General features: G+C 57.3%; 1 protein-coding gene across 10 annotated transcripts in view; it reads left to right on the top strand.

The window, feature by feature from the left end:
• Positions 1–15,178, top strand: part of LOC311164062 (rho guanine nucleotide exchange factor 11-like) — a 43,683-nt gene that overhangs the window by 23,085 nt on the left and 5,420 nt on the right. For 8 of the 10 annotated variants that reach the window (XM_084223334.1, XM_084223333.1, XM_084223330.1 and 5 more), the window contains 13 exons: positions 1,143–1,260; positions 3,090–3,268; positions 4,830–4,905; positions 5,473–5,643; positions 6,500–6,587; positions 7,226–7,327; positions 8,211–8,281; positions 8,442–8,684; positions 9,805–10,578; positions 11,539–11,631; positions 12,140–12,351; positions 12,934–13,264; positions 13,995–14,369. In XM_084223334.1, the coding sequence (XP_084079460.1) occupies positions 1,143–1,260; positions 3,090–3,268; positions 4,830–4,905; positions 5,473–5,643; positions 6,500–6,587; positions 7,226–7,327; positions 8,211–8,281; positions 8,442–8,684; positions 9,805–10,578; positions 11,539–11,631; positions 12,140–12,351; positions 12,934–13,264; positions 13,995–14,020 (2,484 nt within the window). In that variant the 3' untranslated portion in view covers positions 14,021–14,369. Of the gene's footprint in view, positions 1–1,142; positions 1,261–2,509; positions 2,584–3,089; positions 3,269–4,829; positions 4,906–5,472; positions 5,644–6,499; positions 6,588–7,225; positions 7,328–8,210; positions 8,282–8,441; positions 8,685–9,804; positions 10,579–11,538; positions 11,632–12,139; positions 12,352–12,933; positions 13,265–13,994; positions 14,370–15,178 lie in introns of those variants that run through there. The other 2 variants (XM_084223329.1, XM_084223326.1) reach the window with 2 other exon arrangements.

Genomic DNA, 15,178 nt, shown 5'->3' with positions numbered 1-15,178 from the left:
CCTTCATCTCCACCTTCTCACCCTTCATTACCCAGCCTCTCACCTTCATCCACACCTATTTAACTTCATCCCCACAATTTCACCTTCATCCCCACCATTTCACCTTCATTACCCAGCCTCTCACCTTCATCTCCACCCATTTTACCTTCATCCCCACCCATTTCACTTTCATTTCCACCTTTTCACCTTCGTCTCCACCCATTTTACCTTCATTTCCCACCTTTTCACCTTCATTCCCACCTTTTATGGCCCCTTTTTTCCTCCCCTGATTTTTCCCCCTTTATTTCCCTGCAGCGGGGTCAGGAGTTTCAGGATTTGGGGAAGCAGAATTCCCTGATTTGGGGAACCAGTGGGGTCAGGAGCTCCCTGATTTGGGGAGGCAGAATTCCCTGATTTGGGGAGCCAGAATTCCCAGATTTTGGGAGCCAGAATTCCCGGATTTGGGGAGCCAGAATTCCCGGATTTGGGGAGCCAGAATTCCCTGTTTTGGGGAGGCAGTATTCCCTGATTTGGGGAGGCAGAATTCCCTGATTTGGGGAGGCAGAATTCCCGGATTTGGGGAGGCAGTATTCCCTGATTTGGGGAACCAGTGGGGTCAGGAGCTCCCTGATTTGGGGAGGCAGTATTCCCTGATTTGGGGAGGCAGTATTCCCTGATTTGGGGAGGCAGGGGGGTCAGGAATTCCCTGATTTGGGGAGCCAGAATTCCCTGATTTGGGGAGCCAGGGGGGTCAGGAGCTCCCAGATTTGGGGAGGCAGAATTCCCTGATTTGGGGAGGCAGAATTCCCAGATTTGGGGAGCCAGAATTCCCAGATTTGGGGAGGCAGTATTCCCTGATTTGGGGAGGCAGAATTCCCTGATTTGGGGAGGCAGAATTCCCTGATTTGGGGAGCCAGGGGGGTCAGGAGCTCCCTGATTTGGGGAGGCAGTATTCCCAGATTTGGGGAGGCAGAATTCCCAGATTTGGGGAGGCAGAGGGATCAGGAATTCCCTGATTTGGGGACCCAGGGGGTCAGGAGCTCCCTGATTTGGGGACCCAGGGGATCAGGAGCTCCCTGATTTGGGGACCCAGGGGGTCAGGAGCTCCCAGATTTGGGGACCCAGGGGGTCAGGAGCTCCCTGACGGCCCGCCCGCCCCGCAGGAGGCCGAGAGCAACCCGCAGTGCCGGCGGCTGCAGCTGAAGGACCTGCTGATCGCCGAGATGCAGCGCCTCACCAAGTACCCCCTGCTGCTGGAGAACGTCATCAAGTGCACCCCGGGTAGGGACAGGGGCCCCCAAAACGCCCCTGGATGGCCTCGCCCCCCTCCCTGCACAGCCCCCCTTTCCCCTGCCCTGCCTTCCCTCTGATTTCCCTCTTCATCCTCTGTTTTTCCCTGGATTTTCACCATTTTTTCCCCCCTTTTTTTCCCTGGATCTTTCCAGGGATTTTTCCCGTTATCCCACGGGTTTGTCCCTGGATTTCCCCTGTTCCCAGTGCGCTCCCTGCAGCAGGAGAAGCTGTGCTCATTCCCACCCCCGTTCTTCCCTGCTAATGTCCCTTTTTCTCCTGGATTTCTCCCTGGATTTGCCGCTGGATTTCCCCCATTATTCCCTGGATTTCCCCCATTCCCAGCGGGCTCCCTGGAGCAGCAGAATCTGCTCCGTGCCCGGGATCAGTGACTCCTCTCCTGTTTTCCTCATTTTTCCCCGTTTTCCCCTGGATTTCCCCATTTTCCCCATTCCCAGCGGGCTCAGCCGAGCAGCAGAAGCTGCTCTGTGTCTAGGATCAGTGATCTCAATCCCATTTTTCCATTTTTTCCCCTGGATTTTCCCCAGCGGGCTCCCTGGAGCAGCAGAAGCTGCTCCGAGCGCGGGAGCAGAGCCGGGACGTGCTGTGTGCCCAGGATCACTGATCTCAATCCCATTTTCCCATTTTCCCCTGTATTTTCCCCATTTTCCCCATTTCCCCAGCGGGCTCCCTGGAGCAGCAGAAGCTGCTGCGGGCGCGGGAGCAGAGCCGGGACGTGCTGCGGGCGGTGAACGAGGCCGTGCCCGGGATCAGTGATCTCAATCCCATTTTCCCCTGGATTTTCCCCGTGCCCAGCGGGCTCCCTGGAGCAGCAGAAGCTGCTCCGAGCCCGGGAGCAGAGCCGGGACGTGCTGCGGGCGGTGAACGAGGCCGTGCCCAGGATCACTGATCTCAATCCCATTTTCCCATTTTCCCCTGGATTTTCCCCATTTCCCCAGCGGGCTCCCTGGAGCAGCAGAAGCTCCTCCATGCCCGGGAGCAGAGCCGGGACGTGCTGCGGGCGGTGAACGAGGCCGTGCCCAGGATCACTGATCTCAATCCCATTTTCCCATTTTTCCCATTTTTCCCATTTTTCCCGTCCCCAGCGGGCTCCCTGGAGCAGCAGAAGCTCCTCCGTGCCCGGGAGCAGAGCCGGGACGTGCTGTGTGCCTGGGATCACTGATCTCAATCCCATTTTCCCATTTTCCCCTGTATTTTCCCCGTTTTTCCCCGTGCCCAGCGGGCTCCCTGGAGCAGCAGAAGCTGCTGCGGGCGCGGGAGCAGAGCCGGGACGTGCTGCGGGCGGTGAACGAGGCCGTGCCCGGGATCACTGATCTCAGTTCCATTTTCCCATTTTTTCCCATTTTCCCCTGTATTTTCCCCATTTCCCCATTTCCCCAGCGGGTTCCCTGGAGCAGCAGAAGCTCCTCCGAGCGCGGGAGCAGAGCCGGGACGTGCTGCGGGCGGTGAACGAGGCCGTGCGCGGGATCAGTGATCTCAATCCCATTTTCCCATTTTTTCCCATTTTCCCCTGTATTTTCCCCATTTCCCCAGCGGGCTCCCTGGAGCAGCAGAAGCTGCTCCGTGCCCGGGAGCAGAGCCGGGACGTGCTGTGTGCCCGGGATCAGTGATCTCAATCCCATTTTCCCCTGTATTTTCCCCATTCCCAGCGGGCTCCCTGGAGCAGCAGAAGCTCCTCCGTGCCCGGGAGCAGAGCCGGGACGTGCTGCGGGCGGTGAACGAGGCCGTGCCTGGGATCACTGATCTCAATCCCATTTTCCCATTTTTTCCCATTTTTCCCGTTTTCCCCATTTCCCCAGCGGGTTCCCTGGAGCAGCAGAAGCTCCTCCGTGCCCGGGAGCAGAGCCGGGATGTGCTGCGGGCGGTGAACGAGGCCGTGCGCCGCGCCGAGAACCGGCAGCGCCTGCAGGAGCACCAGCGGCGCCTCGACACCTCGGCGCTGGAGAGGACCAGCAACCCGCTGGCCGCCGAGTTCCGGGTACCCCGCCCGGGAAACGGCCCTGGGTGCCACGGGGATCCCTGGATTTCCTTGGGAACCCCCGGTTTTCCTTGGGAATCCCCATTTCTGCACCCCAGCTTTCCCTGGGAACCCCTGGGTTTGATGGGAATCCCCCGGTTTTCCTTGGAAATCCCTCGGTTTTCCTTGGGAATCCCCTGGTTTTCCTTGGGAATCCCCCGGTTTTCCTTGGGAATCCCCCTGTTTTCCATGGGAATCCCCCGGTTTTCCTTGGGAACCCTCCGGTTTTCCTTGGAATTCCCCATTTCTGCACCCCAGCTCTCCATGGTAACCCCTGGGTTCCATGGGGATCCCTGGTTTTCCTTGGGAATCCCCCGGTTTTCCTTGGGAATCCCCCTGTTTTCCATGGGAACCCCCATTTGAACATGGGAATCCCCCGGTTTTCCTTGGGAACCCCCCGGTTTTCCTTGGAATTCCCCATTTCTGCACCCCGGCTCTCCTTGGGAACCCCTGGGTTCCATGGGGATCCCTGGTTTTCCTTGGGAATCCCTCGGTTTTCCTTGGGAATCCCCCGGTTTTCCTTGGGAATCCCCCTGTTTTCCATGGGAATCCCCATTTTAACATGGGAATCCCCCGGTTTTCCTTGGGAACCCTCCGGTTTTCCTTGGAATTCCCCATTTCTGCACCCCGGCTTTCCCTGGGAGCCCCTGGGTTGGATGGGAGTCCCCTGGTTTTCCATGGGAATCCCCCAGTTTTCCATGGGAATTCCACATTTCTGCACCCCAGCTTTCCCCTGGGTTCCACAGGAGTCCCTGGTTTTCCATGGGAATCCCCCTGTTTTCCATGGGAATCCCCCTGTTTTCCATGGGAATCCCCTGGTTTTCCATGGGAATCCCCTGGTTTTCCATGGGAATCCCCTGGTTTTCCTTGGGAATCCCCCGGTTTTCCATGGGAATCCCCTGGTTTTCCTTGGGAATCCCCCTGTTTTCCATGGGAACCCCCATTTCTGCACCCCAGCTTTCCCTGGGACAGGAGTCCCCAGTTTTCCTTGGGAATCCCCTGGTTTTCTTTGGGAATCCCCTGGTTTTCCTTGGAAATCCCTCGGTTTTCCATGGGAATCTCCATTTTGACATGGGAATCCCTCGGTTTTCCTTGGAATTCCCCATTTCTGCAACCCAGCTTTCCCTGGGAGCCCCTGGGTTCAATGGGAGTCCCTGGTTTTCCATGGGAATCCCCTGGTTTTCCCCCTTTTCCCATTATCCCAGCCCCAATGGAAAAATGACATGGGAAAAAGGCATTTTTGGGGTGTTTCCCTGGGTTTTGGGGTGTTTCCCATGGATTTTGGGGTGTTTCCCATAGGTTTTGGGGTGTTTCCCCTGGGTTTTGGGGTGTTTCCCATAGGTTTTGGGATGTTTCCCATAGGTTTTGGGGTGTTTCCCATGGATTTTAGGGTGTTTCCCATGGGTTTTGGGGTGTTTCCATGGATTTTGGGGTATTTCCCTGGGTTTTGGGGTGTTTCCCATGGGTTTTGGGGTGTTTCCCATGGGTTTTGGGGTGTTTCCCATGGGTTTTGGTCCTGCAGAACCTGGACCTGACCTCTCACCGGATGATCCACGAGGGACCCCTGGCCTGGAGAGTGGGCAAGGACAAGAGCGTGGGTACGGACTGGGAGGGGCTGAGATCCAAAAATCCCCCCCCAAAAACTGAAAAAAAAAAAAATCACTAAAATATCACCAAAAAATCCTCCAAAACTTTAAAAATCAAAAAAAAAAAAAAACCCAAAAAAATCCCAAAAATCCCTTAAAAAATCCGCCCCCCAAAAAAAATTCCTCAAAAATCCCCGAAAAAATCCCAAAAGATCCCAAAAAAATCCCCCAAATTTCCCAAAAATCCTCCCAAAAAAAAAAAAAAAATCCCCCCCCAAAAATCCCCAAAAATCCTCCCAAAAATCCCCCAAAAATCCCCCGAAAAATCCCTAAAAATACCAAAAAAATCCAAAAAAATCCCCCAAAAAATCCCCAAAAATCCCCCAAAAATCCCCCCAAAAATCCCCAAAAAATCCCCCCAAAAATCCCCCCAAAAGTCCCTAAAAATACCAAAAAAATCCCAAAAAATCCCCCAAAAAATCCCCAAAAATCCCCAAAAATCCCCAAAAAACCCCAAAAAAAACCCAAAAAATCCCAAAAGAATCCCCGAACCTTCCCCCACGCCCTGGGCCGTTGCAGACCTGCACGTGCTGCTGCTGGAGGAGCTGCTGGTGCTGCTGCAGCGCCAGGACGAGCGCTGGCTGCTCAAGTGCCACAGCAAGGGCGGCCTGGGCGGCGCCGCCGACACCAAGCAGAGCTTCAGCCCCGTGCTCAAGCTCAGCTCGCTGCTGGTGCGCTCCGTGGCCACAGGTGGGAGCGGGAGAACGGGAACCACGGCAGTTCCGGGGGGGAAAATGGCAGAAATGGGGGTTTTGGGGGAAAAAATGGGATTTGGGGGGAAAAAATGGGATTTTCCGGGGAAAAAATGGGATTTTGGGGGGGGAAAATGGGATTTTCGGGGGGAAAAATGGGATTTTCGGGGGAAAAAATGGGATTTTTGGGAGGGAAACGGGGGTTCAGCTCCATGCTCAGGCTCAGCTCGCTGCTGGTGCGCTCCGTGGCCACAGGTGGGAGCGGGAGAACGGGAATCACGGGAGTTCCGGGGGGAAAAATGGCATAAATGGGGGTTTTGGGGGGAAAAAATGGGATTCGGGGGGGATTTGGGGGGGAAAAATGGGATTTTGGGGGGGAAACGGGGGTTCAGCCCCGTGCTCAAGCTCAGCTCGCTGCTGGTGCTTGGAATGGGCAGGGAAATCCTGGAATTCTGGGAATTCCGGGGATGAAATGGGGAATTTCTGGGGGAAATGGGGGGTTTGTGTAAAAAAAATGGGGTTTTATAGGGGGAAATGGGGGGAAAATTGGGGGGAAATGAGGGTTCAGTCCTGCCGTCAGCTCGGTGCTCTGTGGCTGCAGGTGGGCAGGGAAAATGCCAGAACTCCGGGAATTCTGGGGGGGATTTTGGGAATTCTGTGGGGTTTCAGGGGGAAATGGGGGTTTTGTGTAAAAAAGGAGTTTTGGGGGAAAACGGGGGGAAAACGGGGGTTCAGCCCCAAGCTGGAGCTCAGCTCCCTGCTCATCTGCTCCAGGGCCACACCCGGGATTCCGTGAATTTGGGGAATTGTGGGGCTGGGAAGGGGAGGAATTTTGGGAATTTTGTCCCCCCCAGACAAGCGCGCCCTGTTCATCATCTGCACCTCGGAGCTGGGACCCCAAATCTACGAGCTGGTGGCACTGACGTCCTCGGAGAAGAACACGTGAGTGAGGGGAGAGCCTGGAGAATTCCCTTGGGAATGGGCTGGAATCCTTGGGAAGGGCTGGAGAATTCCCGTGGGGAGGGCTGGAAAATTCCCTTGGGGAGGGCTGGAAAATTCCCTTGGGAAGGGCTGGAGAATTCCCTTGGGAATGGGCAGAAATCCTTGGGATGGGCTGGAAAATTCCCTTGGGAAGGGCTGGAGAATTCCCTTGGGGAGGGGCAGAAATCCTTGGGAAGGGCTGGAAAATTCCCTTGGGAATGGGCTGGAGAATTCCCTTGGGAAGGGCTGGAGAATTCCCTTGGGAAGGGCAGAAATCCTTGGGAAGGGCTGGAAAATTCCCTTGGGAGGGGCAGAAATCCTTGCGAGGGACAGAAATCCTTGGGAAGGGCTGGAGAATTCCCTGGGAGGGGCAGAAATCCTTGGGAAGGGCTGGAGAATTCCCTTGGGAATGGGCTGGAATCCTTGGGAAGGGCTGGAGAATTCCCTTGGGAATGGGCAGAAATCCTTGGGAAGGGCTGGAAAATTCCCTTGGGAAGGGCTGGAATTCCTCCCTTGGGGGAAAAGAAATCGATGGGGTGAGAGGGGAGTTCCCTGGCCGGGCTGGAGTTCCCGGCTGGAATTCCCGTCTGGAATTGCAGGTGGATGCAGCTGCTGGAGCAGGCGGTGCAAGGAGCCACCAGGAGCCCCCCGGGGCCGCCCAAGCAGGGCCAGAGCGAGGGCGGCGGGAACGGAGCCCCCAGGTGGGGATGGGATAATGGGATAACGGGATAATGGGATAACGGGAATGGGATAATGGGAATGGGATAACGGGAATGGGAATGGGATAATGGGAATGGGAATGGGATAATGGGAATGGGATAATGGGAATGGGAATGGGATAACAGGAGTGGGAATGGGATAGTGGGGATGGGAATGGGATAACGGGAATGGGATAATGGGAATGGGATAACGGGAATGGGAATGGGGATGGGAATGGGATAACGGGAATGGGAATGGGATGGTGGGGATGGGAATGGGAATGGGGATGGGAATGGGATAATGGGAATGGGAATGGGATAATGGGATAATGGGAATGGGATAACGGGAATGGGAATGGGATAATGGGAACGGGAATGGGAATGGGATAATGGGAATGAGAATGGAAATGGGATAATAGGAATGGGAATGAGAATGGGATAACGGGAATGGGAATGGGATAATGGGAATGAGAATGGGAATGGGATAATAGGAATGGGAATGAGAATGGGAATGGGATAACGGGAATGGGAATGGGGATGGGAATGGGAATGGGAATGGGAATGGGGATGGGATAATGGGAATGGGATAATGGGAATGGGAATGGTGGGGATGGGAATGGGAATGGGAATGGGAATGGGAATGGGAATGGGAATGGGAATGGGATGGTGGGGATGGGATGGGGGGAATGGTGGGATAATGGGGATAATGGGGATAATGGGGGTAGGAATGGGATGGAGCTCAGGAGGTTCCTGGTGTCCCCAGAGGGTCCCTGGGACGGGGACTCGGGGCTGGCTGTCCCTGTCGCTGTCCCGGTGCCAGCCCTGTCCCTGTCCCTGTCCCTGTCCCCGTCCCCGTCCCTGTCCCTGTCCCTGTCCCTGTCCCCAGCCTGCTGCTGCCGGACCCCGCCGCGTCCCCGGAGCTGGCCCGGGACACCGAGCCCGAGGATTGTTCCTCAGGTACTGTGGGCCCTGGCCCTGGCCCCTCCCTGGCCCTGTCCCCTCCCTGTCCCCTCCCTGTCCCCCCGTGTCCCTGTCCCCTCTGTCCCCATCCCTGTCCCCATCCCTGTCCCCCCGTGTCCCTGTCCCCATCCCTGTCCCACCGTGTCCCTCTCCGCAGCCGGCAGTGACCCCGAGCCCTCGGGCAGGGCCCGGCCCCTGCAGGAGCTGCTGGAGGAGCCGCCCGGGGCCGGCCCTGGGGACCCCGACCCCGACCCGGGGGACCCCGACCCCGGCCTGGGGGACCCCGACCCCGACCCCGGCCTGGGGGACCCCGACTGCGTCCCGGGGGGTCCCGACCCCCTCCCGGGACTCCCCAAATCCCCGGGGAGCGCCGGAGTGGCCGAGGCAGCGCTGGAGGATGGTGAGAGCTCCCAAAATCCCAGAAATTCCCAGAATTCCCTGAGTGTCCTTCCCCATCCCCTGGGAACATCCCAAATTCCCCAAGTGTCCTTCCCCATCCCCTGGGAACATCCCAAATTCCCCAAGTGTCCCTCATCCCCTGGGGATGATCCCAAATTCCCCAAGTGTCCCTCATCCCCTGGGGATGATCCCAAATTCCCCAAATTCCCCAAGTGTCCTTCCCCATCCCCTGGGGAGCATCCCAAATTCCCCAAGTGTCCCTCATCCCCTGGGGATGATCCCAAATTCCCCAAATTCCCCAAGTGTCCTTCCCCATCCCCTGGGAACATCCCAAATTCCCCAAGTGTCCTTCCCCATCCCCTGGGAACATCCCAAATTCCCCAAGTGTCCCTCATCCCCTGGGGATGATCCCAAATTCCCCAAGTGTCCCTCATCCCCTGGGGATGATCCCAAATTCCCCAAATTCCCCAAGTGTCCTTCCCCATCCCCTGGGGAGCATCCCAAATTCCCCAAGTGTCCCTCATCCCCTGGGGATGATCCCAAATTCCCCAAATTCCCCAAGTGTCCTTCCCCATCCCCTGGGAACATCCCAAATTCCCCAAGTGTCCCTCATCCCCTGGGGATGATCCCAAATTCCCCAAATTCCCCAAGTGTCCTTGCCCATCCCCTTGGGAACATCCCAAATTCCCCTTTTTTCCTTCCTCATCCCCTTGGGAAAACCCCAAATCCCCCAAATTCCCCTTTTTCCCTTCCCCATCCCCTCGGGAACATCCCAAATCCCCCAAATTCCCCTTTTTCCCTTCCCCATCCCTTGGGGATGATCCCAAATTCCCCAAATTCCCCAAATTCCCCAAATTCCCCTTTTTCCCTTCCCCATCCCCTCGGGAACATCCCGAATTCCCGGTTTTTCCTCTCCCATCCCCTGGGGATGATCCCCGATCCCTCTCTCCCGTCCCTCTCCTCCCCATCCCGGGACGTTTTCCCTCTCCTGGGAAGCCCCAATCCCATTTTCCCGCCCCAATCCCATTTTCCCGCCCCAATCCCATTTTCCCGCCCCAATCCCATTTTCCCGCCCCAATCCCGTTTTCCCGCCCCAATCCCGTTTTCCCGCCCCATCCCAGTGGAGACCCTGCGGCTCCTGATTGTCCGGAGGCTCCGGCCGGGCCGGGACCCCCCCCCCGAGGACGGCGAGACCCCCACGGCCGGAGCCGCCGGCGACCCCCGGGCGTCCGGCCGGGAATTCCGAACATCCGGCCAGGAATTCCCAACGTCCGGCCGGGAATTCCCAACCTCCAGCCGGGAATTCCCAACATCTGGCCAGGAATTCCCAACGTCCAGCCGGGAACTCCCAACCTCCAGCCGGGAATTCCCAACATGTGGCCGGGAACTCCCAGTGTCCGGGCGGGAACTCCCAACCTCCAGCCGGGAATTCCCGGTGTCCGGCCAGGAATTTCCAACGTCCAGCCGGGAATTCCCAACATCCGGCTGGGAACTCCCAGTGTCCAGCCAGGAATTCCCAACGTCCGGCCAAGAATTCCCAACGTCTGGCTGGGAATTCCCAACGTCCGGCCAGGAATTCTCAACATCTGACCGGGAATTCCCAACGTCTGGACGGGAATTCTCAACCTCCAGCCAGGAATTCCCAGTGTCCAGCCAGGAATTCCCAGTGTCCAGCCAGGAATTCCCAACGTCCGGCCGGGAGTTCCCGGTGTCCGGCCGGGACTCGGCCACGCCCAGCTGGGATTCTGGGATGTCCAGCTGGGAGTTCCCAACGTCCGGCCAGGACTCGGGGACGTCCGGCCGGGAATTCCCAAATTCCAGCCGGGAATTCCCGAATTCCAGCCAGGAAGGGTCGGAGGGGCCGGAGCCCAGCGGGATCCGAATCAACCGGAAAGGTGACGGGGGGTCTGGGGGATTTGGGGGGATTTGGGGGGGATTTGGGGGGAATTGGGGGGGATTTGGGGCCGGATTTGGGGGGGAATGTGCGGGAATTCCCTGCAGTGCCTGAGGGGATCCCAGCAGGATTTGGGGTTTGTCCCTGCCCCTTTTTGGGTTTGGGGTTTTGTTCCTGCTCCTTTTTGGGGTTTGGGGTTTTGTTCCTGCTCCTTTTTGGGGTTTGGGGTTTTGTCCCTGCTCCTTCCCAGATTTGGGGTTATGTCCCTGCTCCTTTTTGGGATTTGGGGTCTCATTCCTGGGTGCTGATTTTGGGTTTGTGATTTTGGGTTCTGGGTTTTGGTGCTGATTTCAGGGTGTTCATTTGGGATTTTGATTTTGGGTTCTGATTTTGGGTTCTGATTTTGGGTTCTGATTCTGGGTTCTGATTCGGGTCCTGCTGCTGGCTGCCAATTTTGGGGTGCTGCTTTTGGGCGCCAATTTTGGGTCCCAGCTTTGGGTGCTGGGTGCTAATTTGGGGTGCTAATTAATCTTGGGCGCTAATTTGGGGCTCTGGGTGCTGATTACCTTTGGGTGCTGATTTTGGGGTGATAATTAATTTGGGGGTTCTAATGAATTCTGGGCTCTGATTTGGGGTTCTGAACGCTAATTTTGGTATTTTGGGGCGCTGCTTTTCGGTGCTGGGCGCTAATTAATTTGGGTTGCTAATTTTGGGTGCTAATTAATTTCGGGCGCCGATTTTGGGGTGCTGGGTGCTAATTAGTGGCGCTAATTAACTTGGGGTGCTGATTTTGGGTGCTAATTGGGGGTGCTAATGCACTAATTGGGGTGCTAATGAACTAATTGGGGTGCTAATGCACTAATTGGGGTGCTAATTAACTAATTGGGGTGCTAATTACCGCATTCTGGTGGCGGGGCTGCTCCCCCCTTCCCCTCCCCCCCCCCCTTTTTTGGGGGCCCAGCCCAGGAGGAGGGGCCGGAGGAGGCCACGCCCCCGCGCGGCTGCAGCCAATCAGAGCCCGAGCTGCGGGAAGGAGGCGGAGCCAGCGCAGAGGGTAACCGGCCCCTCCCCCCACCCCAAAAAACCCCGAGAGGGCCCAAAAAACCCCGAAAGGGCCACAAAAACCCGAAAAAGGGTGACCAAAAACTCTTTGGGGGCACCAAAAACCCAAAAAGGGCCACCAAAAACTCTTTGGGGCCACCAAAAAATCCCTTTGGGGCCACCAAAAAAACCAAAAAAGGGCCACAAAAAACCAAAAAGGGCCCCAAAAAACCAAAAAAGGGCCACCAAAAACCCCACCAGGGCCACCAAAAACTCTTTGGGGCCACCAAAAACCCAAAAAGGGCCACCAAAAACCCCAAAAATGGCCGCAAAAACTCTTTGGGGCCACCAAAAACCCCACCAGGGGCACCAAATCTCCCCCTGGGGACACCAAAAACCCAAAAAGGGCCACCAAATGCCCCTCTGGGGCCACCAGGAACAGCCCCAGGGGGTCCCTAGTGTCCCCAGTGTCCCCAGGGCCAGCCCCCCCCGTGTCACTGACGTCCCCTGTCCCCCTGCAGGGAATTTCTTCTACCTGAGCCTCCCCACGGGGCCGCCCCGGCCAGGAGGGGACACCGGGGACAGCCCTGGGGACAGCCCCGGGGACAGCCCCGGGGACAGCCCCGGGGACAGCCCGGGGGACATGGGGGACCCCCCCCGGGCACCCCCCGGGGACGCGGAGCTGATCCTGGGGACCCTGGAGGAGCTGCGGGGGAAACTGCAGAGCCTGAGGGTGAGCTGGGGACACTGGGGACATTGGGGACATCATGGGGACACTGGGGACATCATGGGGACATTGGGGACATGGGGACAGCAATGGGAAACTGCAGAGCCTGAGGGTGAGCTGGGGACACTGGGGACATTAATGGGGACATTGGGGACATTAATGGGGACATTGGGGACATTGGGGACACTGGGACAGCAATGGGAAACTGCAGAGCCTGAGGGTGAGCTGGGGACATGGGGACATTGGGGACATCATGGGGACAGTGGGACATCATGGGGACATTGGGACAGCAATGGGAAACTGCAGAGCCTGAGGGTGAGGGGACAGCGGGGACATTGGGGACATCATGGGGACATTGGGGACACTGGGGACACTGGGACAGCAATGGGAAACTGCAGAGCCTGAGGGTGAGCTGGGGACACTGGGGACATCATGGGGACATTGGGACAGCAATGGGAAACTGCAGAGCCTGAGGGTGAGGGGACAGCGGGGGCATGAACGGGGACAGGGTGACATCGCTGGGGACACAGAGATGTCCCGGGGCCGTCCCCGTCCCCGTGTCCCCAGCTGTCCCCGTTGTCCCCCCAGGCCATGGAAGCCGCTCACCGGCAGCTGCTGCGCTCGCTGGGCGGGGGCGACGCCGCCATCCCCAGTGTCCCCAACAGCGTCCCCAGTGTCCCCAACAGCGTCCCCAGTGTCCCCAGCAGTGTCCCCAGTGTCCCCAAGGCCGGCCCCGGGCGGGCCCCGCCGCCCCCCAGCCCCCAGCGCTCGCCCCAGGCCCCGCGGGGACACGGGGGACACGGCGGTGGCACTGCCACCCTCGGGGGACACGGCGGTGGCACTGCCACCCTCGGGGGACACGGCGGTGGCACTGCCACCCTCGGGGGACACGGCGGTGGCACTGCCACCCTCGGCACAGGTGAGAGCCCAGGGACCCCTCGGTGTCCCCTCCCTGTCCCCTCTCCCACGCCGCCATTTCCCCCATTTGTTTCCCATTTTCCCCGTTATTTGCCCCATTAATTTCCCTGTTATTTCCCTCATTATTTCCCCATTAATTTCCCCCGGTAAATTTTCCCATTTCCCCCATTTTTTCCCCCATTAATTCCTCTGTTATTTCCCCCATAATCTCCCCCATTAATTTCCCATTTCCCCCATAATTTCCCCCATAATTCCCCCATTAATTTCCCATTTCCCCCATTATTTCCCCCATTATTTCCCCCATTAATTCCCCCATTAATTCCCCCGTTATTTCCCCCATTAATTCCCCCATTATTTCCCCCGTTAATTTCCCATTTTCCCCATTATTTCCCCTGTTATTTCCCCTGTTATTTCCCCCATAATCTCCCCCATTAATTTCCCATTTCCCCCATAATTTCCCCCATAAATTTCCCATTAATTCCCCCATAATTTCCCCCATAAATTTCCCATTAATTCCCCCATAATTTCCCCCATTAATTTCCCATTTCCCCCATTATTTCCCCCGTTATTTCCTCCGTTATTCCCCCGTTAATTTCCCACTTCCCCCATTATTTCTCCCATTAATTTCCCATTTCCCCATTAATTCCCCCGTTATTTCCCCATTAATTTCCCCCGTTATTTCCCAGTTAATTTCCCATTTTCCCCGTTTTTTCCCCCATTTTCCGTTCCAGGCTCCGACGCCCCCGCCCGCCTTTAGCCCGGAGGGGGGGGATGGGCTGGCATTTCCCTCCCCTCCCCCACCCCCCCGGAAGCTTTTCCAGGGAATTCCGGCCGGGAGCTGCCCCCGGACAGCCGGACAGACGGACAGATGCACTTTGTTGGGAATTCCCCTTTTCCCCCCCAAAAAAAATCCCCTATAAATATGTACGTACGCCCCTCCCCCGCTGTAAATACCCCGCTGTCCCCTCCCCCCGGGGGACGGCCGGGGTGACGCGGTGACAATCGGGGGTGGCCCCCGGGATCCCCCCCCGTACCCGGGTTTGCCCCAAACCCCGGGGTTTGCCCCCAAAATGGGCGCCCTATAAATATTATAAATACAGAGCCGGGCGCGGGCACCGCCTCCGAGCGATTTGTGGGGATTTGGGGCTTTTTGGGGGGATTTGGGGGGTTTTGTGGGATGTGGGGTTTTATGGGATTTGGGGTTTTTGTGGGATTTGGGGGTTTTATGGGATTTGGGGTTTTATGGGATTTGGGGTTTTTGTGGGATTTGGGGGTTTTATGGGATTTGGGGTTTTATGGGATTTGGGGTTTTTGTGGGATTTGGGGTTTTATGGGATTTGGGGTTTTGTGGGATTTGGGGTTTTGGGGGTTTTATGGGATTTGGGGTTTTGTGGGATTTGGGGGTTTTGTGGGATTTGGGGTTTTGGGGGATTTGGGGTTTTTGTGGGATTTGGGGTTTTATGGGATTTGGGTTTTTTTGTGGGATTTGGGTTTTTTTCCGTGGGGCAGGGGGGGATTTATGGAGAGTTTTTTTGGGAAGGGTCCCAAATCCTGGGATGGGGATTTGGGATTTGGGGATCCCGGGAGGGATTTGGGAATGGGGTGGGGAATTCCGGGATCTGGCCCCGTCGTGTCCCCAAATGCCCTTGGGGGGGAAAGTGACACTGCCGGGGGGGGTGACCCTGTCCCCAGGGTGTGTGTGACACTGTCCCAAGGGTGTGACCCTGTCCCAAGGGCGTGTGACCCTGTCCCTAAAGGTGGGACCCTGTCCCAAGGGTGTGTCACACTGTCCCCAGGGTGTGTGACCCTGTCCCAAGGGTGTGACCCTGTCCCCAAGGGTGTGACCCTGTCCCCAGGGTGTGACCCTGTCCCCAGGGTGTGTCACACTGTCCCCAGGGTGTGGCCCTGTCCCAAG

The sequence above is a fragment of the Fringilla coelebs genome (genome assembly GCF_963513975.1).
Source record: "Fringilla coelebs genome assembly, chromosome: 29".
NCBI lineage: Eukaryota > Metazoa > Chordata > Aves > Passeriformes > Fringillidae > Fringilla > Fringilla coelebs.
The sequence above is the reverse complement of the archived record's forward strand: the minus strand, read 5'-3'. Positions and strand labels throughout refer to the sequence as shown.